The sequence below is a fragment of the Sprattus sprattus genome (assembly GCF_963457725.1).
Source record: "Sprattus sprattus genome assembly, chromosome: 17".
NCBI lineage: Eukaryota > Metazoa > Chordata > Actinopteri > Clupeiformes > Clupeidae > Sprattus > Sprattus sprattus.
Window position 1 is genome coordinate 4,290,915 of NC_137915.1, and position 22,500 is coordinate 4,313,414.

General features: G+C 46.3%; 2 protein-coding genes across 4 annotated transcripts in view; both read right to left on the reverse strand.

Moving 5' to 3' along the window:
* The window catches only part of agla (amylo-alpha-1, 6-glucosidase, 4-alpha-glucanotransferase a), a 24,229-nt gene extending 11,866 nt beyond the window's left edge, over positions 1-12,363 (reverse strand). The window contains exons 1-13 of one of the 3 annotated variants that reach the window (XM_080855346.1): positions 12,341-12,363; positions 11,504-11,652; positions 10,251-10,461; positions 9,459-9,631; positions 8,334-8,537; positions 5,287-5,468; positions 4,474-4,585; positions 3,945-4,071; positions 3,620-3,713; positions 3,424-3,521; positions 3,156-3,295; positions 2,590-2,777; positions 388-511 (exon numbers count right to left, since the gene is read on the reverse strand). In XM_080855346.1, the coding sequence (XP_080711472.1) occupies positions 388-511; positions 2,590-2,777; positions 3,156-3,295; positions 3,424-3,521; positions 3,620-3,713; positions 3,945-4,071; positions 4,474-4,585; positions 5,287-5,468; positions 8,334-8,537; positions 9,459-9,631; positions 10,251-10,461; positions 11,504-11,585 (1,735 nt within the window). In that variant the 5' untranslated portion in view covers positions 11,586-11,652; positions 12,341-12,363. Of the gene's footprint in view, positions 1-387; positions 512-2,589; positions 2,778-3,155; positions 3,296-3,423; positions 3,522-3,619; positions 3,714-3,944; positions 4,072-4,473; positions 4,586-4,783; positions 4,795-5,286; positions 5,469-8,333; positions 8,538-9,458; positions 9,632-10,250; positions 10,462-11,503; positions 11,653-12,049; positions 12,193-12,340 lie in introns of those variants that run through there. The other 2 variants (XM_080855345.1, XM_080855347.1) reach the window with 2 other exon arrangements.
* Positions 12,364-15,632: 3,269 nt separating this feature from the next.
* Positions 15,633-22,500, reverse strand: part of gli3 (GLI family zinc finger 3) — a 43,214-nt gene continuing 36,346 nt past the window's right edge. The window contains exons 9-11 of the mRNA XM_080855098.1: positions 22,259-22,500; positions 18,600-19,026; positions 15,633-18,287 (exon numbers count right to left, since the gene is read on the reverse strand). The exon at positions 22,259-22,500 is cut by the window's right edge and continues 43 nt beyond it. Coding sequence (XP_080711224.1) covers positions 15,685-18,287; positions 18,600-19,026; positions 22,259-22,500 — 3,272 coding nt within the window. The 3' untranslated portion in view covers positions 15,633-15,684. The remainder of the gene's footprint in view (positions 18,288-18,599; positions 19,027-22,258) is intronic.

Sequence of the window (22,500 nt, forward strand, 5' to 3'; positions counted from 1 at the left end):
GCAGTAATAATGATCTGTTTCTTGTGTTAGATCTAGCCAGTTAATATAACAATATTATAGTATTGCATCGCAGTGATAATTATCTGAAAAGCTTTTTAGCACCTGCAACAAGTAAGCAGTACATTTGGGCCAAATAGTTTGCAAACATATTTTTTATTTATGCTAAAGGTCAGCTTGCAAAGTCAGTATAAGAAATGAAATCACAGCTAAGGAGAATGTTATGAAAACAACAAACTTCCAAGGCAACTTAAAAAAGATATAGAATGACACGATTAGACAAACTTTTGTAGCGAAAGGTACTGTTTCAATACCGTTTGGTTGGGGTGGGGTGGGGTGGGGTGTGGGAGGGACAGAGTGGGGTGTTCAGTGCAGAGGGAGGGGCCTTACCTCTGATGAGAGAGGTTATACCGAGTCGTGTCACAAACACATTGTCCAAATCTTCACTGCCAGTGAAGAGCTCAGCCACCACATACAGATCAGCACGGACGGCACGCGCCACCGCAAGCATGTACTGCACACAGGCAGAGCAGCAGCGAGGGGGAGAGGGGGAGAGGGGGAGAGGTGTGGAGATTAAGGGTGTACAAAAAGAGAAAGAGAGTGAGTGGGACAAGAGAGGGAAAGGTGTTGGGAGATGGAGGGAAGAGAGGAGGAATGAGAACCAGGGACAAAGAGGGGAAGGGAGGTGGAGAGGGGGAAACAGAAAGGCAGAGGAGGGAGAGAACGTGCCATGAAAGTTGAGCGAGTTTGGGCAGTGGCAAGGCAGGGATGAACCAATGGAGGCAAGAATGGGGGGAGAGTGGCAGAGGAAAGAGAGGGAAAAGGGTAGGAAGAAGGAAATAGGCCCAAAAGAGTGGATTTAGATGAAGAGGTCAGTAGAGAGAGAATTAGGATGACATAAAAAAAAGGGAGGGGAGGGGGAAAAAACACAAAAGGCAGTTTTAGGGTGACATTCTTCAAACACAACACTAAAAGCATAAGGCTGAAAAAACAATTTCCACTAAGACTTATGATACAAAACAATAAGCATGAATCCTGATCCTTGTTATCCTTTCTAGTCTGCTTTGAACCCGCAGTTGCTGCTCTTGTAGCGTAGTGGCGTCACAAAAAAGTCATTGATATATGCGATTAATCCAGATTAATTCATCAAAAGGCATTTAATGAATTCGATTAACTTGAATCGCTTGCCCTTGTTTTTCACCTTCACCAGCAATAGAAGGTTAAGAAATTACCATTTTGATGTTGTGTAAAAAACGTTGCCCAGATATCTACTAAAGTAAGAAGCACCTCTTTGTACCTCGAGAGGCACTAGTGAGTCACTCCTGTAGGGAAAATGGACAGGCAAAGCAATGGGCTGCCATAGGCGTTAGCCCATACTGTCTGGATTGGTGTTATTAATTGCTAAAATCCAGAGGTAAAATAAAGATAAAGTTAATAAAGTGAAATTGTTTGTTAATTCATTGAGAAATGGAATGCTCAGCGCTGTTGAACTACAGAGCATCAATCCATTTTCTGAGTGCCAGATTGAATTGACCGACGCACTCAAACAAGCATGCCTATCTTGTAGTTGGTAGCACTAGGTAGCTCAGTAGCAAGTCTATGGTAGCATTAATGGCTAGACTATCAGATAGCTCAAAACCTTGAGTGCTTAAATGAAGACCTACAGGAGTCAGTGTGCCTCAACTAAGTTAATGTAAAGAGCTCAGCTATCACATAGAGATTGGGTCTGATTCACCTGCCTGCAGCTAGCATGGCCTACAGAGTACATATATACAGACATGCCCAAAAATAGGAGAAGTCAGTTTGGGTTTTCACAACACTAACAATTGCAATGTCCCTGGGTTGCAGAGTTCCCACCCATATACAGTGACAACATTTCAAAACCTTTCAACAACTCTTTCAAGGACCTTTCACAACCTTCAAGTAAACAAAATTGCTTCCTTAATTGCTGAATGTTTCTTTTCCATTCCCTGTGTAATAGGAGAAATTCGCACAGCGAAACATTATCCATGGAAGAGTACAATAGCTTATCTCCCTCTGGAACGAAATACTGTTTTCTGATTGGCTAATGGGGTGTACATTAAGTTCGTATAACCGGACACCTTGGACGTAGTCCCAGTAGAAACGTTAAATCGCCGTTCCATATCAATGCTCATGAATGGTTACCATTGACAACCAACGTAACGGTTTTTTTTTCTTCAAAAAACGCACTACTTTCTCTAACGGGAGCACTAGGCTTCAAATCAAGAATTCATCAGGTTATTATGCATATTAAATTTCCTAAAGATAAAGGAAATTCTAAATAATAATAATAATAATAATAAAAACATTTGTGGATGTTGTAAACGGGAGATAAGCGGGATAACGGCCTCCGAGCTGTCCAGTTCTACGAAGTTCTTTGCCCCGCAGCGTCCATTAACTTCGTAGAACTGGACAGCTCGTCGGCCGTTATCCCTTACATAATTAATGCTTGACTGTTCTTTCCCTTGTACGTCGCTTTGGACAAAAGCGTTTGCTAAACGACTAAATGTAAATGTAAATCACCAAACAGCAAGTCATGTGAATGCGAAGGATGTCTTCCTCTCAGCCTACCTCGGCCACGTGGAGCGGTGTAGAGTGGCAGTTATCCAGACGGACCCCGGCGAAGTGTTTGGCGGTGATCTCTGTGTACTTGCTCATGTGAGCCCACAGGTAAGGGCAGTCCTCAGGCTTCTCCCCGTACCTCAGCTTCACACTGTCTCCCCAGCACACCAGCTCCCGCCGCTTGTACACATTAGAGCCTGAGGCCAGACACAGACACAGCCACAGACACGTACACATTAGAGCCTGAGGTGAGACACAGAATGGAGCTAGATACACATACAGACTACATAAGGAGGATCCAATAAATCATCGATACAGTATCAAAAATACCGCGATTAAAAATAGGTTCAAAATGTAAAAGGGACAACTGTATAGTGAAACAGCAATAAAGCTTCATAGACACATTCCTTTGCCTTGTTTTCATGTCCAACTGGTAAAATGTACCTAAATTGTGACAGCTAAATAAACAGAACACCTCTTTATGTAATTAAAATGTATTGGAGGTATTGCAAATGACCCCAGTAACAATTGAAAGGCCTTCAACCACCGTGACACAGCTGGCCACGACCTCTGACCTTTCTCAGCAAAGTTCCTGAGGGGGTCATCTCCCATCACCCATCCGTTGTGAGCCAGGAAGTGACACGCTTTATCATCCTGATGCAACATTGTCATTTCCTGTTCCATGGACATCTCCTCAAATGGGAAGGTGAAATACCTGCACACGGCGACATAATCACAATACACAAATGGGAAGGTGAACTACCTGCACATGGTGGTAACACAATCACAATATACGAACAATTTCACATAGTTTTGTATTCACTATTGCTCAGCAAACATTACATTGTTGCCAGGGGATTTTCCCTGGTGACAGCTCCCAGTTTAGGTCCATGGTCAGCAAAACGCTCATAAACTATAGTTCCCATGGTGCAGTTGATGGCCTGAAAGAAGAAGGAAGAAGAGTTTGAGAGGAGCGCTTGATGGTGAGATGGGAGAAGTTGAATATAGAGAGACATGTGCTCCTCAGGCAGTCTCCAACCTGTTCCTGATGCCGCTGCGCCTCCTCATAGAACTCCTTGTTGATCTCTTCTAGTTTCCTCCTCAGCCTATTGCAGCAGTCCTGATGTTCATTACTGACAGAGGGGGGGGGGAATCAAAATGGTTGGAAATATTTCACATTTTTGCGCTGAGCAAAATGCCACTTAGGCTTACTTATACCAATGTGTGGGAGAAATTAACTTCAATTGAGAATTTTAATGTATTTATTTAAGTCATACGTATATAGTCAGTCATTTATAGTCATAGAGTATACCAAACACTGGAGCATGAGCAGGGAGTGCAGGTCAGAGGTTATGTCCACTCACCCGTTCTGAGCAAAGTGCTCCAGTGCTGTGTGTAGGTCTACACTGTTGCCAAAGCGCCTGTGATGGGGGTCCTGAATGATTCGAAGCTTTGACCTGTCTTCTGCTCCATTTCTGACCGGCTTGGTGCCTGAGCAAAATGGAAAAAATGAGGAATTACCTCAGTCAGTGAGGATGGATTCTGTGAAAGCACTATGTGGTGAAAGGTACTTTGAATTAAAGTTCCTTCATGAATGCTTTAGTTCCTTCTTATTTTGATTTTTTTTTATACATTTATTGCAGGGTACGTTGAGGTTATACATGATAAAAAAATACAAAGGCAAGAGCGTTTTCCTTGATGTTTTCTGAAAACAACAAAAGCCAAATATCACCATCCTCCCATCAGACCCCCTCCAATCCACAACCCTCAAAAGTAAATAAATAAATAAATAAATAAATGAATTAATAAATAAATAATCCTTCCTTCTAACCCCCTCCACATTTCGGTCCAGACCAACATGAACAAAAAGCGTTGAGGAACTCCAGTTCTCACCTGCCCCCAGCATCTTCCTGAACTGTTCCACGGCCTTGTCCACGTTCACCTGATAGAACTCCCACAGCTTGATCCGAGGGAACACGTCCTTACACATGATCTCGCGCAAAACCTGAAATGGGAATTCAGGATTTCACATAAAACATTCCCCTTCTATGCATAATCTCACCGTTGCTGATTTATTTATTTAAGCAGTCACTTAAGAGTGAACGTAGTGATATGATGACTGTCTATCCTAAGTGAACACACATAAAAGCACTGCATGCTGGGACTTGGAGTTCACGTATTGCCAGCGTGTGGCGGGACTCACACTCAGCTGCTTTTCAAATTAGTTTTTATTGTTTTCTTGAAGTAACAACACATGAAAACATAAAATGAGACGGATTCAAGTTTTACAAAGAATTCTCCCTTCCCCCCTCCCACAACCCAGACAGCAACCCTAAAATAAAGACAAAATCATAGTCTGTACACATGCATAGTATACGTATATACTTTGAAGGAAATTAAAACTAAAAAAAAAAAAAAAAAGGGGGGGTGGGGGGTATATCTCTGGATTCCTAGATTATGGATGTGTGTGTGTATTAGGCTAAGGCTGTGTGTGTGTATTAGGCTTTGGATGTGTGTGTGTATTAGGCTAAGGCTGTGTGTATTAGGCTATGGATGTGTGTGTGTATTAGGCTATGGATGTGTGTATTAGGCTATGGATGTGTGTGTGTATTAGGCTATGGATGTGTGTATTAGGCTATGGATGTGTGTGTGTATTAGGCTATGGATGTGTGTGTATACTGGGGCACAGAATGAGGCGGGACTCACACTCAGCTGCTTTTCACTGGTGAGGAGCGCAGGCAGGCCCCGCTGGCTGTACTTCCCGTCCGCGACCTCACAGGTGAGGTGCCAGAGGGCGCGGTCCAGCACCCACGCAGGCTTCAGGTGCGGGGAGTTCACCAGGTTGTAGCCGCACTCCGGATGCACACGGATCCAGGGGCTGTTCGAAGCTGATGGTAAGTGACAAGGAATATACAATCAGAAAAAGGCCCTTGATTTGATTTGATTTGTTTATTTGATGAAGAGGGACAGTGTGCATTAATAAACATTAACATGTAAATGCACCCAATTGTAGCCAAAAGGCTAGTTTTCATTGGCAGTCCCCCATTACAGCGTTCACCTTTAGTACGTTCAACCCTTTGTGTGTCTGACATCACATCTGCTTTCTTTACAGGTGGTAATCATTTCCAGTGACAAACCACTCAAAAACTTAAAAGACAAACTTAAATCAAACTAGGACACAATTGACCTTATGAAAGAGGTGTAAAGACTCTCTTCACAATCTATGCTGATGCCAAAATTCCATTGAAAACAAATACTACAAGAGCCACTGCTATCTGAAGATTACATGAGACAGTGGTTGGTCCCCACTAGAACAGACTTTAATGAACAGAAACTAACAGTACACAAGTTAAGTGCAGGACTTCTGGTACATGAACATACTCTGTCCAGAACTAGATGTGCTGAATGATTATTACCTCCGCCAAGGAGGTTATGTTTTCACCCCTGTATGTTTGTTTGTTTGTCTGCTTGTTTGTTTGTTTGTCAGCAGGATTACGCAGAAACGCATGGACCGATTTCCATCAAACTTTGTGGGGAGATTGGGTAATATAATGGCAATAATTCATTCGATTTTCAGATGTCAAGGTCACAAGGTCAAGGTCACAAGGCAGAGGTTTGCATTCTCTGAATGCTCCCATTCTTGTTTTCTAATTTGGTTTGTATGACTTCTATCTTTTGCAGGCACATTGCATTTTAAATCACACACCACTATGATTCCTTCAGTGGTGAGAGACTCATCAGAGATAAGAGTGGTACAGCTCACAGGCTGTCTGGCTCCATGCTATTCATTTCACAGTGAAGCACTAGATTGGCCTGCCAATTTTAGAATAGAACTGATCTATAGAGTTCTACTGGCACCATCTAGAACAATCAGAATACCCTCTGCACTGAACATTTTAGCAACTACTGTCAGTGAAAAAAACCTTGTTCCATTGAATTGTTAGTATAATATATATATATATATATATATAATATATAAAGTTAAAACTGTGTATTTGGTATGGCAAGAGGGCTTTATTGTCCTATTCACAATTTGACAGATGACTGAATTGTGTCTACAGTAAATATTCTATAACATTTCAAGTAGAAATAAGATTAGATAGAAGATTAGCTTTCAAATTATTAGGGACTCTAGGGGTAATACATTGATTAAAGTGTGATTAAATCTGATTAAAGTAATCCTATTCCATCAAACAATTCTGAAAAAAAGACCCTAGTGAGTAGGCTGTGGTTTTCCGTTCATCAGAATCCAAACAGTCGTCAGCGTTCGCAGGGGTCTCTGTGAAGAGGAGTGGCACGTCTTAGACTGGCAAAGGTGTTGAAAGGTGACATGGCAGATGTCTCTGGGTCTTTGGCAGACGCCAAATGAAATGTTATAATGCCACAGGCCGCTGCTTCCATGACCCCATTCATCCTCTCCACTCAGAAATGTCAAGAGGTATATGGGATCAAATTAAAGTCAAAAAGATGTTGAGCTTGTGCAGTGAAGTTCACATATGCAATAAAGTTTTGCAGCTGTAGAAATCTTTTGTGCATGTGTGAAAATGTTATATATATACACGTGTATACATATAAAATAATAATGTTAGATTAGATATAATTGGCACATGTGTAAAAATGTTTTTGGATGGACACACGTTTCCTACCGATCCACTTTTTCACACATACATGAAAAATTTCTCCAGCTGCTAAACGTTACTACACATGTGAAAATCATTCCACACGCTCCAAATTGAGTTGTCTTTAATTTGACCCCAGAGAGGTAGCCGCATTGTGACTCGGTCACGGCCGTCCATCGGCCTGGCTTCGAGGGGTCTCATGTTCGAGGCGCCGGAGCCGCTCAAGCAGAGGCGCTCGCCCCAGAGAGACAGACCTGCCGACCTGACCTTCAGGCTGACTTACGGATGAACCTCATGATGTAACTCAGACAGCTGCGACTGCAACACAAGCCTGCCTGCCTGCCCCCACCCCCACCCCCCACCCCACTCCCGCAGGGGAGGGGCAGACCGTGGAGCTTTCTCTCACTGGTGCCCCTGACAGATTCACACAGCGGCGTGTTTTGTGCGTGATCTACCTGTCCACATGTTTAGAGATCTACCTTTCCACATGAGGAGTACACCTCTGCCATTGAGACATGGTCATCCCCTCACAATATTCGTATACCTGCCCAGAAGACACGTCCTTAATCATCTTTCATGCTTTTAAACCTACAAGTTATATTCAAGTTATACCTAAAATAGTTTGTATCTTACTTAACCTAGTTTATGTCAATTTTCTTTCGGTCTAGTACTACCAACAATCATTTCATTATGAATCCTTGTTGTTAAAATAGTGGAAAATGGTGGAAATTATGTTAATCGCAATGATTTATTTAGTTTCCCTTTGTACATTTAACTGGTTCTGCACAACTCAACCAGGGGAAACTCCTTGCATGGGGAAACCTACTTGGCAAGAAACCTTCTTCTGATTCTGATACACCTAATTCTAATTCTGATACATCTACTTCTGATTCTGATACATATTTTCAACAGGACAAAATTTGGGAAGCCACCGGCATGGTAAATAGGCTCCAAAACCAATCCTACTGGTATACAAAACAAGCCTTTAGGAACATATTATTTGTTCTTCTTCTGTTCACAGTGACAAGATACAAGTCAAATGACTTCTTCTACTTCAAACCGCAAATGTCCAGTGACATAGCGACATACCTCTCTTCTAAAGATGACAGATAACAGATGTCACGGCCTACACACCTGTGTGATTATACACCACATCCGTGATGCAAACCATATTCCACTCGGTCTTCAGCTTGGTCACCAGGTTCCCCACGTCGGCCCAGGTGAAGTTCTTCCCCGCAGGAGAGAACTCGGGGTTCAGCTCCAGCTGGTCGGCCAGGGAGTAGCATGAGCGAGACTTCCCCAGCTTCTGCAGGGGTGTGAAGTGGATCATGTTGTACCCTGGGATGAGAGAGAAAATCTATAGATTTGACTACTGAAGAATTTTGTGTGAAATTTGTGAGAGATTGCTATTGCAACGGCCGCCTAAAAATACACCCAGATATCTAAAACCATTTCCACACAGCCTCAGACCTTGAGGTAAAGTAGGGGTCCCACCTTCCCAGTTTCCTTTAAACATTGCTTCACTTTTACTCCAATTGACTTTTGCTGAAGATATCTTGCCAAAGTCTGTAACTGTGTTAATTAAAACATCCACATCTTTTTGATTTTTCACAAATACAACGACATCATCAGCATAAGCAGATAATAAAAAAGGTGACTGACTAAAAGGTATAGTTAAACCAGATATGACATTTCTCAACTTATTCAAAAGGTTTTATTTTTATTTTTGCTGTTATGCACCCATAAATCCAGATATGACTTAAGTGCTTCAGCAAAACAGTCATAATGATTTCAACTGGAAGATTTATGAAAACTAGGCTCTTTCATGTTAACATGCTTGCAACATGACCGTGTGCTTGTGTAGGAGTGAGCGACTGGTAAGGCAGGGGACAGCCCATTGAACAGGAATGCACACACATAAGAGCGCTCAATACTTTGGTAGCGATAGACACTACAAACATAGAGAGAGGACAACGACCCATGGGGACTGTGTCCTAAATAATGTTCAAACAGCAATACCGTCTAAGGTTCAGCCAACTGTCGCCTCATACCTCAGAACTACGAACCAACTGCACTGTGGCTTCTATAGCGTTTCTGTTATGTTTTTAACAACATGAGACCAGCTCTGTCAACAAAATCAGGGTTAAAACTAATAAAATACCACACACATTCACGTGAGAGTATGAAAACATGTTATTTTTTTTGATCGCTCAGGTCGTCATGATTCTGGTGACAGCGGACAGTCCTCCTGGTTCTCACCAGCTTCCTTGGCCACGCGCAGCCTGTCCATCCACTCGTCCAGAGGGCCCAGGCACTTGGACAGGTATGTCTGGATGGTGATGCAGTCCAGGGGGAGGACCTGTCTGTCTGCACCCACACGCAGCACTGGGTCCACCACGATGTAGCCGCTGCCATTCTTATTCTTCTCTTCCCTGTCGAGAACATGGTTGTGTCACACTGACATCAAACAAGATGGCCGGATATAACAACAGCCCATGGAGAGATGTGTATTTAAATGCATTAATTAATTAATGAATGACTGACTGAATGAATGAGTGAATAGGAAATTGTTCTCTTAGAAAATAGTTCCCTTTTTTCTAAGAGTCCAGACACATGATCTGAAAGATGGTCATTAGGAAACAGGTGAACAAAATGATAGTAGGTTGTTCAAGACACCTTCATACACAAGAAGAAAAAGCATCTGGAAAAACAAGGTATCTGCCATTTAAAATCCTAAAATTATTATGAAAACTTAATGAGAGGCTACCCTTGCAGCATCCACTACAGTCAACAGAAGGCTGCCTAAGTGAGTTGAAGTGCAAAAAACAAAACAGTGAGCAGGAAGAAACATTTCAAAACGATCAGAAGGAAATGCTGCAAGAAAGCTCTGCGGGCTGTAGAGAAAAAACGTCTTCAGTGGAAATCCAACTGTTGCCTCCCCCCCTGGCCCCTGTGTAGCTCCGAAGAATATTGATCTTTTATTTATTATTATTCTAATATTTATCTAGTCTTTTTGGATGCCCAGTAAAAGGGACATGTCTATACACTCACCCAGAGCTGAAGTAGTAGTGGTAGGAGCCTGCTATCTCCAGGTCCAGCTTGCAGTACTTGTCCGAGTCGTCCTCGCGTCCTGCTAGGTTGATCCAGTCCAGGGCACGGTACTTGACAGGATCATACTTGTGCCCCTCTGGGGGGTAGTTGGTGTAGACGCACACAGACTTGCCCTGAAGCGTGGGCCCCAGCCTGAACTGAAGCTCAAAGCCTGGTATATAACACAAATAACGCACAGGTTAGCAGAACAGTTCACAATATAACGTACATGTAGGTAGAGTGCAGCCGCTAGTTATTACTGCACCACTGTTACTATTACACCGAGGTGTGATAAGCGTAAGTACACCCCAAGCTCTAGGCCTAAGTCTGCATACGTTTGAAAAATGCTTAAGAGTGGGCAAGGGGCTGAGAGGGGGGCAGGGAGTGGCTGAGAGGTTATGTATTTCATGTAGATGTGTACCAACTGGTCTAGTCTACATCAGCATTGGATGATTTTAAACAGAAGATGGCATATTGACATGTATTCAACCCATAAAATGCACATTATAATGGAAATTGCATTTTTGTCAATAATATCACCAGCATTGATGAGTTTCGTCAAAGTAGAGTCATATTGTTTAGTTACAGCTAAAAAAAACCCCACACATTTGTGTATACACTTTAACTGAAATGAATATCACTTTTAGTTCACTATGGCAGAGTAAGAGAGAGCAAGTATTCTTCATGACTAGAGAGAGTGAAAGACATGTTTTTGTGCTGCTAGTGAACTGCACAAGTATAGTGTGGCTTGTGCCTATGGTGAGGAACTCTGCTGCAATGTCCACAACACCATGCCGAAGCCATGGCAGAGACAACAGGCTGCACAAGCCCTTCAACAGTGCTATTAATAGCACTTACTCTTTCGCCATGACATTTCGGCAAATGGCAAAGGTGCATTGATTCTGGCGTTGGCCACACACTCACACACCCACAGACACACACACACATTTGCAGAGAATATCACTATAAAACGGAATTTATACCAAACAATGATGACAACGTTAAAGAACACTGTGTTCCCATTGGCACACAGCGTTGCACGTCTATGCACATGCTGCAGACCTGCAGCTCGTTGGCCGACCGCTGCCAGAGTAATTTATGACGCCAAGTTTGCAACATTCGCAGCAATACTTTTCCGTGCACTCGGCCCAGTTGTGACATGGAGTGCGCGGTGAACTAATAGAGATAATTATAACACGTATATTGTGGCCTACCTTGCTCCAGACGGAAGAGGGTCCTCTCCAGCCGCTCCATGTCATTCAGAGGCAGAACTCTGGTGTGTTTTGTAATGACCATTTTGGTTTTCCTTTTTTTAGGATGTCCTTTGCATACGGGGTCGCAGCCTCTGGATTCCTAGCACCTTCTGAGAGAAATAGACCCCCGCTATAGGTTAATTCCGCAGTGTAAACAACGTGTTGTCACCACAAGCAGTTATAGCAACAGATACGCCTGATGCGCCCCCCCAATCATCGCTATCGCTATTCATTGGAGTGGGGCGTAGCATAGGCGGGCATTTACAACCTTTCAACCTTTTGCAACATCCTCCATGCGTTCAGTAGGCTTCATTCGAAACAGCAACGCACAGTAGGCACAACTCTGCGTATAACTACCAAGCTTCCGAACACAAAAACTCCACGCAACCATATTACGTAACGATACAAAACAGAGACGTGCAGAAAAGACAAGAGGGGACATTTCCTGCAACAAGCATCACAGAAGCTGCCAGCGCCTACCGCTTAAATCTCTCACTATCTACTTGCCTCAAGCCTCCGATCTTGCTTAGTAGCTTCATCACGTGGGAAACAACTTGCAGTAGGCGTCTAATAAGGCTAGGAATCTAAAGTAAGGTCATCACACTCTAATGTCCCTTAAATAGACAACATCTTTCGTGCTCGGCGTACGTGCAATAACACAGCGCTACGTCACGGGCTTCCCTGACAATGACAACGGATTTAACACATTTCTGGTTATCAGGTAAGCCTTACGGAGATGTATAGCCAACAACAATCGTAATCAAACTACTTTATTCGGCTGTACAATAGAGATTTCACCTCTTCCGTGTTCCAGCCGGTCCAGGCGCTGCAGTGGTGAGGGGGGCGTGGCATCAGAATATGAGCACTTTGGAACATTCACCCTTCCCCTGCCGCATGTTGCAAAAGCGGTGCAAAAGTTATGCCTGAACACAAAAGCGAGGGAATGGCCTACGCGTTGCATACACAACTGCACTTGAAATGGGCCACATAAACTGGTTGTTATAATGCCTGTCATTTAAAAAAATCCACTTGACGAAACATGAACTATCCATTCTTTCATGATACTCAACCAAATGACAATTTTCAATCCACTGAAGTAAGTGTTTTAGCGATACGTAGGGTGCCGCTTTTACCTGATAAGGTAAACAAACTTGCCTACGGAATAAAGGAAACCAAATGTAAATCTACAGTAACAAAGACAAGACAAACTGTGTCTTTATGTTACCAGATATAACCTAGACCTTTTCGGAATCACCCAAGATAGCGTTGCGATGGATGGGGTAACTACAAACATGAAACGTAGTCCAAATCTTATCTCTCAGTCTTTTTACTGATGGACAACAGGGTACACTTAATAACGCTCTGAACTCTTAACTTAATGAACGTCTGACACATTTTTTTGGTGGCGTCCAGGATAACTCTATGAACTAGACAATGCGCTCGTATTGCTCCTTCTCCTCAGCACCCCGACCAACCTCTCTCTCATTAAGCTAAGGGAAATGTATGACGCTAATGCATGTATGGGTGTATTTGAGAGTTTGTGAGGGTCGCTACAATTTTCATTTGTAGCGTCTGCGGAATGTCCAGAAAGACTATACTGCCCTCTTGTGATTAACGTTGGTATTGCAACGACCAGCGCTGTGCCACTGGGTATGTTTCGAACATCCCTATATCATCACATGAACAAATCCTAATTTATAGATAAAAAACATAATTCATTAAAACATAATAAGTCGTAACAATACTTTTATGGGTTACACATTATTAAAGCACATACGGTTTTCATCACAACTCTAACAAACACAAAATAAGCACACTGGAAATAAGTTTCAGATATAATTTCCTTTTTTATTAAAACCATACAAACATTTGTGGTCAGTTAGAAAAGATCATCAGGGCCCTGTTGGCAATATGGATGTGCTATCTTTTCTCGCCATTCTCAACACGGACCTGGACCCTGGATCCCTGTTTTTGTTTTGTTGTTGTTGTTTTTTTTTCAGTCACTTTTCATTTTTCCTCTTTTTGGCCCATGGTGCCTCCTCAAGTCTGAGCTAAACCTACAGAACGGTTATATATTTACAAGTATAAAAAAAACAATCAAATCGAAAAGGCAAGAAATGTGATAACTCAAAGTTCTTAAACAACATTTTAAAATGTTTTTAGTTGATGTTTTCTTTTTTTCTAATAAAATGGATCTTATGTGTCATATTCTCCTGACACACGCACACGCACACGCACACACACACGCACACACACATACAGAGAGTCAGAGAATTCACTGTTTTCCTAAAATCTTTGAACAAATAACTCTTGCTCTGAAAAGCGAAAAAGAAAATACGTAACACATAACAGTATATCATTTTTTATATAAGAACTCACTATGGAAGAGTGGCAGTGATCTGTTTTTTTTTGTTTTGTATTTTTATGTGTACGTTTTCTAATTTGAACAGGTTGAGATAAGGCACATACCTTACACCCACCCTCAAAACCTCTCCTTTGGGGGTGGGTCATACCATTTTCAAAACAACAATATCATGACACACTGTTACACATCTACAAAACAAATGACTCAGACTATCATACTGTAAAAGAACACAACCAATCTGGCAGACAGTACCTACAGTAATTTGCTACAGGATGGTGCTGAAGACTGTACACACAAAACGATATAGATCAATGATAATACTGTTAATAAATCTCTCATTGTGGTATACAAAACTGAACATTTTCGGGGCCTACAAAGAAATGTGCGGGATGTTAGTACCATGGAAGAGGTTACAGGAGCAGGATCGTCTTAAAATCTGTCTCCTGTAGCTAGTCACAACAGCTAAATCATAAACTACCGATATGAAGGAAATGGTGACAAAGAAATGAACATCATGGTCCAATAACACTCCTGGCTGGAATCACATGACATCTTGTACATGGGCTGTGACAGTGCCTTCTGTTGATGTGCAGTCATGCCACCTGTTCTTCTTCCTGATGCGAACACAGAGCAAATTATCCTCCAATCAAGATCCAAAGTCTCTGTAACATATCTCTGATGATGTACACGGATGGTCCTGATATCAGAAATAGTAAGCATGATTTTTTTTTTTTTTTTACAATGTGAGAAAAGATCAAAAGTGATATATACAGGTGAGTACATACAAAAAAAGTGATAAATCAAGTTATACACAATTGCTTCTAAGAGTACCTTTGACGTCAAAATGGCCCTACATATTTGGACTCAATACGTTACTGGAACAAGTTGCTCAAGTATACACACTCACACACAAGCACACCACTTGGTGAGGCTTGTAAAATCACTAAAAACACAATCTTTTACGTATTGTGCAAACATAAAAAGTACTAAAACAACAACCTAAAAAAAAAAATGTAAATACCGTATAAAAATGTGACCTAAGCGCCTGCATGTTGTGATATGTGACCCTGTATTGACCTGCTGATGGTGGGGAGGGGGGGGGGGGGTCGGGGTCGGGGGGGTCAAAGTTCTGGATTCAGTGTGTGGTTGCACCATGTGTATACTACAAGTCATGGTTCTCTCAAGTTACATTGGCACATGAGCTAGCCTACGCACTTAAAAAGACAGTGTGTACATTTCACCATGTGAGCAACATGCATTAATATCAACAGTGTACAGCAAAAAGAACGGAAAAGATACAGGTAAACAAACAAATGAAAAGAAACACAAATAGTAAAAAATAAAAAAAAATAAAATAAAGACAACACACGGAATACTGTTTCAAAGTGACGAGTGAGAGACGAGGCCTCCAATCATCATTATCAAGAGATAGTTTTATAAAAGGGCTTAAAAAATAGCCTTCATTCCACAAATGGAATCTATATTTATATATCCTTATATACGTTTGGCATATCTCTGCTGCTATGTGGAATAGACAGAAAATACATCTGCTTGACCAACACTCGGTGTTAACATCCTTTCATAAACCAACAGTCAATAAAAAACATCAACTTTCTTCCTCTGCGTTATTCTTATTTTCAAAAATGTTTATTTTTATAAGATTGTGTCCCTTTTAATTTCACCTTTTAAAGCAATTCCTTCCACGTGTGGCAACATAAGGGGGCTTAGGGGGGAGAGGGAGAGAGAGAGAGAGAAGTTGAGAGAGAGAGAGAGAGAGCTACTGCATGATGGCCAGGAAGCGACTCTCTTGGGCGAGGGTGGAGAGGAGTGAGCTCATGTCGCCGATGGCCATGTTGTTCAGCCCGGAGGGCACACTGGCGAAGGCGGCCGAGGCACGAGGGGTGGCGAGGCGAGAGGAGGTCCGCGACATGCCCTGGAACACGCTGGCACTGATGGCGTCGGACACCAGGCTGCCTTGGTCGAAGTTGTCCTCCAGGATGGGGGTGAAGTCCAGGCCCACGTTGTCCAGGACCTCGCAGCCGGGGCTCCCGTCCACCGTGCTGGTCACCTGGTCTGCTCCGGGGGACAGGAGAGGGGCCGAGGGAGCGTCTGACTGGGCCCCGGGTGGAGCCGCTTGGGCCTCTATCAGGCATCGCTCCTCTGTGCTGGGCAAGGACAGCGGCTTGGCCTCAGACGGGTCGAAGGCCTCTCTACAGTCTCCAAAACCTGGCTGGAAGAAGCCCGCTTGTCGTTGGTGCTGCTGCTGCTGCTGCTGTTGCAGTGAAGAGCAGGAGCTGGCCTGGTCCTGAGCTTCTATCTTCAGGCCGGAGATGTGTCCAGCCAGGGAGCAGTGTGCCGAGCCGCCATTCCTGGAGGAGCCGACGTGATTGCCACCGGTCAGGTGCTGCTGGGGTCGGGTGGAGCTTCTACAGCTGCTGCTGTTCCCGTTTGGTTGGAAACTTGCGGGTGGGTGCGGGCGCAGCAGTGACCCGTGAGAGAGGCCATCCTGAGAGGACCTCTGGAGCAGCAGGTTGTTCCCGATTAGCTGTGCCGCGGCGGGCTGACTGGCCGGGAAGAGCTGATGCTGCTGCTGCTGCTGCTGTTGGCCACAGCTCTGGCGGATTGGACCGAGGGAAATCTGGGAGAAGTCAGGCGTTCTTCCGAAGACCTGCGTGCTCGAGCTGTTCCTCCTGCTCTCCTGACAGGACGCGTTGGATGACTCGGACTTGACGACGAAGCCGGCGTTCAGCTGGCACGCCTGGAGCTGAGGGAGCCTGGACGCGGAGGTCCTGCGGGAGGAGGAGGAGGAGCTCAGACTACAGATGGGATACCTGTAGCTGTTGATGGGGTTCGCCGACTGCGTGTCACCCCCTCGGGGCTGGGCCAAGAGATCAGCCGGGAGCTGAGACTGCTGCTGCTGCTGCTGTTGCTGCTGCTGCTGCACCACCATGTTGCCAAACTGGCCAAACGGACTCCTGCCGACCGCCACCACGCCGCCGCGCTCCGACCACCTTCCGCAGGGCTGCTGCTGCCTGGTGGGGGACAGGTGTGCGCTCCCCGAGGGGGACAGGTGTGCGCTGCCTGAGCTCACCTCGTTCCACTGGATGGGTTGCTCCTGGCCACCGCTGATGCCCTCTCCCTCTCCGCTCTGCTGCTGCTGCTGACCTGCTGGGTTCACCTGGAGAAGGTCCACGTCACCCCCGGTGCCGTTGTTACTATGATGAGGGAGGTGGAGGTCCCCGTTGTGGTTCTGCGAGTGCTGCCTGTACAGAGCCTCCTGCTCCTGGGAGCGGATGTACTGCAGCAGGTCGTCGGGCAGCATGTCCTCGTACCCCAGCAGCAGTCCTCCGTCGTCCTCCATGGCCAGGTCCTCCAGCGCGGAGTGCTCCTCTATCCTGGGGGGGCACGGGGAGTGGAGGCTCCGCTGCAGGTTCCCCTCGGAGCGGGTGTGGTGGTGGCTGTGGTGGTGCAGGCTGGCGTGCCTGTAGGCCTCTCCCGGGTGGACGTGCTGGCTGGAGAGGGGCGGTAAGGGGTGCATGTTGCTGAGGCTGCTGAAGTGGTGGTGCATCTGGGGCATGCCGTCGGGGTCTTGCGCGTGCACGGTCCGTACGGGGTCGCTTGCTCGTCGGGTGGCGCTCAGCATCCCTTCGCCCGGGTAGAGCCCCCCCCGGTGACGGTAGCCGTTATGCGTGCTGTATCCGTTGGCACTTCCATCGCTGCAGCGGCGCGGTCTGACCAGCGGGGGCAGTGGAGGGTTGCTCCCGTCCTGTGCGTCTCCCATCAGTGGCATGCGGGAGCGCAGGCTAGCGGGCTCCATGTTGGGCAGCGGCGTCGGGGGCGGTCCCCCCGTGGCGGCGGCGTACTTGGCCTTCAGGTGGTAGTGCTGCGCCGGCGTGAGGCTCAGAACACCTCCTCCTCTGGGCCCACCTCCTCCTCCTCCCGAACCTCTGTGACCTCCACCACCCCCGTCTCCTCCTCCTCCTCCTCCTCCTCCACCCCATCCGACACCCCCAGGCATGGCTCCTCCTCCTCCTCCCATGCTGCTTCCCCCGCCGTGATGGCTGGCCTCGCTCGAGCGGCGCGAGGCGTCGGTGGAGATGGGGTCGTACGAGTCGGTGGAGCTCAGGTTGTGGCGGCAGCGGTGGGCGTTCACCTCCGACTGCGAGGCCTGGCTGGAGCGCCGGCTGGAGAAGCAGGGCGAGATGCCGGAGGAGCGGCGGCTGCAGGTCAGGTAGCCCGTGCTGGCCGCGCTCTCGTTGCTGTCGCGCCGCCCCTTGCCCAGCAGGCTGAGCACCGTCAGCTCCGTCCCGCACGTCTCCGGACAGAGGGCAGGCGGGGGGAGAGTCACCCCCCTGTAATCACCGTGGCCCAGGCACGAACCTGAGGGAGGGGAGAGAGAGAGGACGGGTTACATCAGAGAGACGGACATTGAATAGCTGCTTTGTTCTGTGCTTTGTGATACGTTTTTTGAGCCTCTCTCTGGAAGAGCAGAAAGATCATCAGGAAATGATCAGGAAGTGATGTCAAAGCTAGTCTAAAAGTAACAATTTGAAGAAAGAAAAAAACTTGCATCAGTGCTAATCAAATTCCAATTCCACTGCTGCCTTTGTCATCATTCATTTAGCGTAGCCTAACGTAGTGTAGCCTAGCATAGCCTAGCGTAGCGTACACACATTTCTGCAGGGCTCTTACCCTTCCCCAGGATGGTGGGCAGGCTGTGGCCTTTGACTGGGGGCACGGGGGCTAGGTGCGCCAGGCCGGCCGGGGCGGCGTTCACCTGCCGGAGCCGCTCCATCTTCACCTGCTCCATCCAGCGGAGCGGCCGGCCCACGCTGCGCCGAGCCTGCAGTGCCAGCGTTGCCGTGGAGACCGTGGCGTCCATGATGGGGGCCTGGTTCTGGTCCATGTAATCTTCCTCGTCCTCGTCCTCCTCCTCCAGCTCCCCCCCACCCTCCTCGTCCTCCTCCTCCTGGTCTTCCTCCTCCCCCCGGGCGCGCTCCCCCTCCCCCTGCAGCCTCACGGCGCTCACAACAAGCTGGACTCCACGGCCGGGAGGGGCACCGCCGGGGGACTGCTCACCGCCGCATGCAGACTGACCGCCAGGGCTTGGCTGAGACGTCTGGAGAGGGCAGAAGAGGACCAGAGGGAAGACAGAGGGAGGAAAACCGCAGAAGGAAAGGAAGGAAGGAAGGAAGAGTTATGAAAGAGGAGGAAAGGTGAGAGAATGAGAAAAAAGGAAAGGAAAGAGGGAGGAGATAGAGGGGGCGTTAATCAATGGACATAACACACATTTCACATTAATAATGCATTAATCCACAGACATAACACACATTTCACATTAATAATGCATTAATCCACAGACATAACACACACATTTCACATTCATAATCTATTTATTTTATTACTGTACAAACATCCATGCAATGGGAACTGAAAAAAAAACTCTTTAAGAATATTATGCCCATATGAATGTCTTGACAACAGAACAACAGAACAACAACATGACAGCAGAACACACCACAATGGCTAAACATATGTATGATGTCCAACGAGAATATTTATGATGTGTACTTTCAAATGATATCTCCCAGAGTAAGCGGCTGCCCAGACAAATACCTAACGGATGATACGGCTGATAAGCACTTAGTCACTTAAATATTCGTCAGGACATGCTGTTAAATAACTCTTTAATGAGCTGTCCCTTCCTTAAGATGTGCTGATTTGCTCAACATCAATTTGCTGTGTCTTTTCTGTCTAAATAAAGCAGTCAATCTCACACACACACATGCACACGCACAAGCACACAAACACACAGACACACACAGACACACACGAGCACACACACACACACACACACAGACACACACGAGCACAGACACACACACACGCGCGCGCACAGACACACACACACGCACACACACACTCACACACACAGACACCCACACACACACACACACACACACACACACACACAAACACACATACACACACACACACACACACACACACACACAAGCACACTTCCTCTCACACACACACACACACACACACACACACACACACGCACACACACACGCACACACACACACACACACAAAACTGTAATGGGGCACAGAGTCTCTAAACAGTGCACACAAGAGAAAGAGGCAGACGTTTTTGTTCTATTTTCAGAAAACAATGCTGAACAAACAATGCTGTTTTGTCAGACCAGACGGGCCCTAATTGGGACGCTCTCCCTGGTGGAACTATATGATGGTCTGCAGAAGCGAAAGAGCGAGAGAGAGAGAAAGAAAGAACGAAAGAAAGGAAGAAAGAAAGAAGAGAGAGTCCTACTGGCTCCGCCTGAAACAGGTCCTCCACTCCTTCACCTCTGCTCTCGTCCTGAGTAGAAGGACTCGCTGTTCAACGGACCTCTCTCATCCTCCTCTCTTTCTCTCTTTCTCAGCCTCAGTCTGTCATTCACATCCATACAGCAGCTCTCCCTGCTAGCCTCACCCACGCCCGCTCTCTCCTCCTGACGCCAGGGCAGCCCTTTTCAGGGGGCAGAGATGGAGCGCGCGGACACATTGCACTATGGTGTAACGACAAGATGAGGGGTGGCATGATCACAAACGATGACAAGAAAGAGCTAATGGGCTCTAACTACAGCGGAGCGGCCTCGCCGTGCCGCCTCAATGCCGTGAGCGAGAGGTGGGTTTGAGCAGGCAGATGGTACATGACGAGCCACGAGAGTGGAAACGGGTGAATGGACAGCACTCTCACCTGATTACCCACTGTCCTTAGAAAGGCAGGGGGGAGTTAATGCACGAGGCATTAGATAGGAGAGAAATTCAGTTATTACACCGGCAAAGGCAGAGCAGAGATCAAAAGCACACATCCTTGTTACTCGTGTCTCATCTCGTGTCACACAGAAGGGAACGCGTGGTTAGGAAACCTACTTCAGAGGGGGAAGAGAGCTATCTGGACACTGCACTACACTCTAGATACCTGCTAACACATGTTCCTCAGAGTTTAAAGTATTTTTGACAAATGGTAGTTGAACAGTGGGGTTGAGTTTTGAGGAATGTCCTACAAAGTCTAATGCAGTCAGCTGATAGTACCACTGTGTGACAGCCAACCTCTAGATCTGCTAGACTTGGACCTGTGTGGTGAGGTACTGACATGTTCTGTGTGGTGAGGTACTGACATGTTCTGTGTGGTGAGGTACTGACATGTTCTGTGTGGTGAGGTACTGACATGTTCTGTTTGGTGAGGTACTGACATGTTCTGTGTGGTGAGGTACTGACATGTTCTGTGTGGTGAGGTACTGACATGTTCTGTGTGGTGAGGTACTGACATGTTCTGTTTGGTGAGGTACTGACATGTTCTGTGTGGTGAGGTACTGACATGTTCTGTGTGGCGAGGTACTGACATGTTCTGGACCTGTGTGGTGAGGTACTGACATGTTCTGTGTGGTGAGGTACTGACATGTTGTGTGCGGTGAGGTACTGACATGCTCTGTGTGGTGATGTTCTGACATGTTCTGTGTGGTGAGGTACTGACATGTTCTGTGTGGCGAGGTACTGACATGTTCTGTGTGGTGAGGTACTGACATGTTCTGTGTGGCGAGGTACTGACATGTTCTGGACCTGTGTGGTGAGGTACTGACATGTTCTGTGTGGTGAGGTACTGACATGTTGTGTGCGGTGAGGTACTGACATGCTCTGTGTGGTGATGTTCTGACATGTTCTGTGTGGTGAGGTACTGACATGTTCTGTGTGGCGAGGTACTGACATGTTCTGTGGTGAGGTACTGACATGTTCTGTGTGGCGAGGTACTGACATGTTCTGTGTGGTGAGGTACTGACATGTTCTGTGTGGTGAGGTACTGACATGTTCTGGACCTGTGTGGTGAGGTACTGACATGTTCTGTGTGGTGAGGTACTGACATGTTCTGGACCTGTGTGGTGAGGTACTGACATGTTGTGTGTGGTGAGGAACTGACATGTTCTGTGTTCTTGGACCTGTGTGGTGATGTACTGACATGTTGTGTGTGGTGAGGTACTGACATGTTCTGTGTGGTGAGGTACTGACATGTTCTGTGTGGTGATGTACTGACATGTTCTGTGAACGGAGATCAGAACCTGTATTCATCCATTTGCTATGATATAGTTCTATTATTTTGGCACCTTGCTGTGGGCTCCCTTGATGTACATTACATACTTCAAATACATTGAAATGAACTAGAGGGGACCTACTGCACTCTCTACTCTATCTCTACTGAGATTCTACTGCACCAATAGCTGTTGCTGATGTGAATCAGAGGTCAGAGTTTAGAGGTCAAAGTGTGATGTGTGTTGAAACGGGACTCACCATGGGCTTCTCCGACTTGATGGACTTGACCTGCAGACATTCGTCCTGTTTCGAGGTAGCGTGGTTGTAGTCCCTTTGGTCTGCGAACCCCAGTTGCCCCGGCGACCGGCCATGGCCGTTGCTGCCCGGCTCTCGGGGCTGAGGTGGGGGCCGGGGGTAGGCGTCGCCGCGCTGCTTCTTGGTGACGTGGGCCTCGGGGCCGTGCACGGTCTTCACGTGTTTCCGTAGCGAGCTGGGGTCCG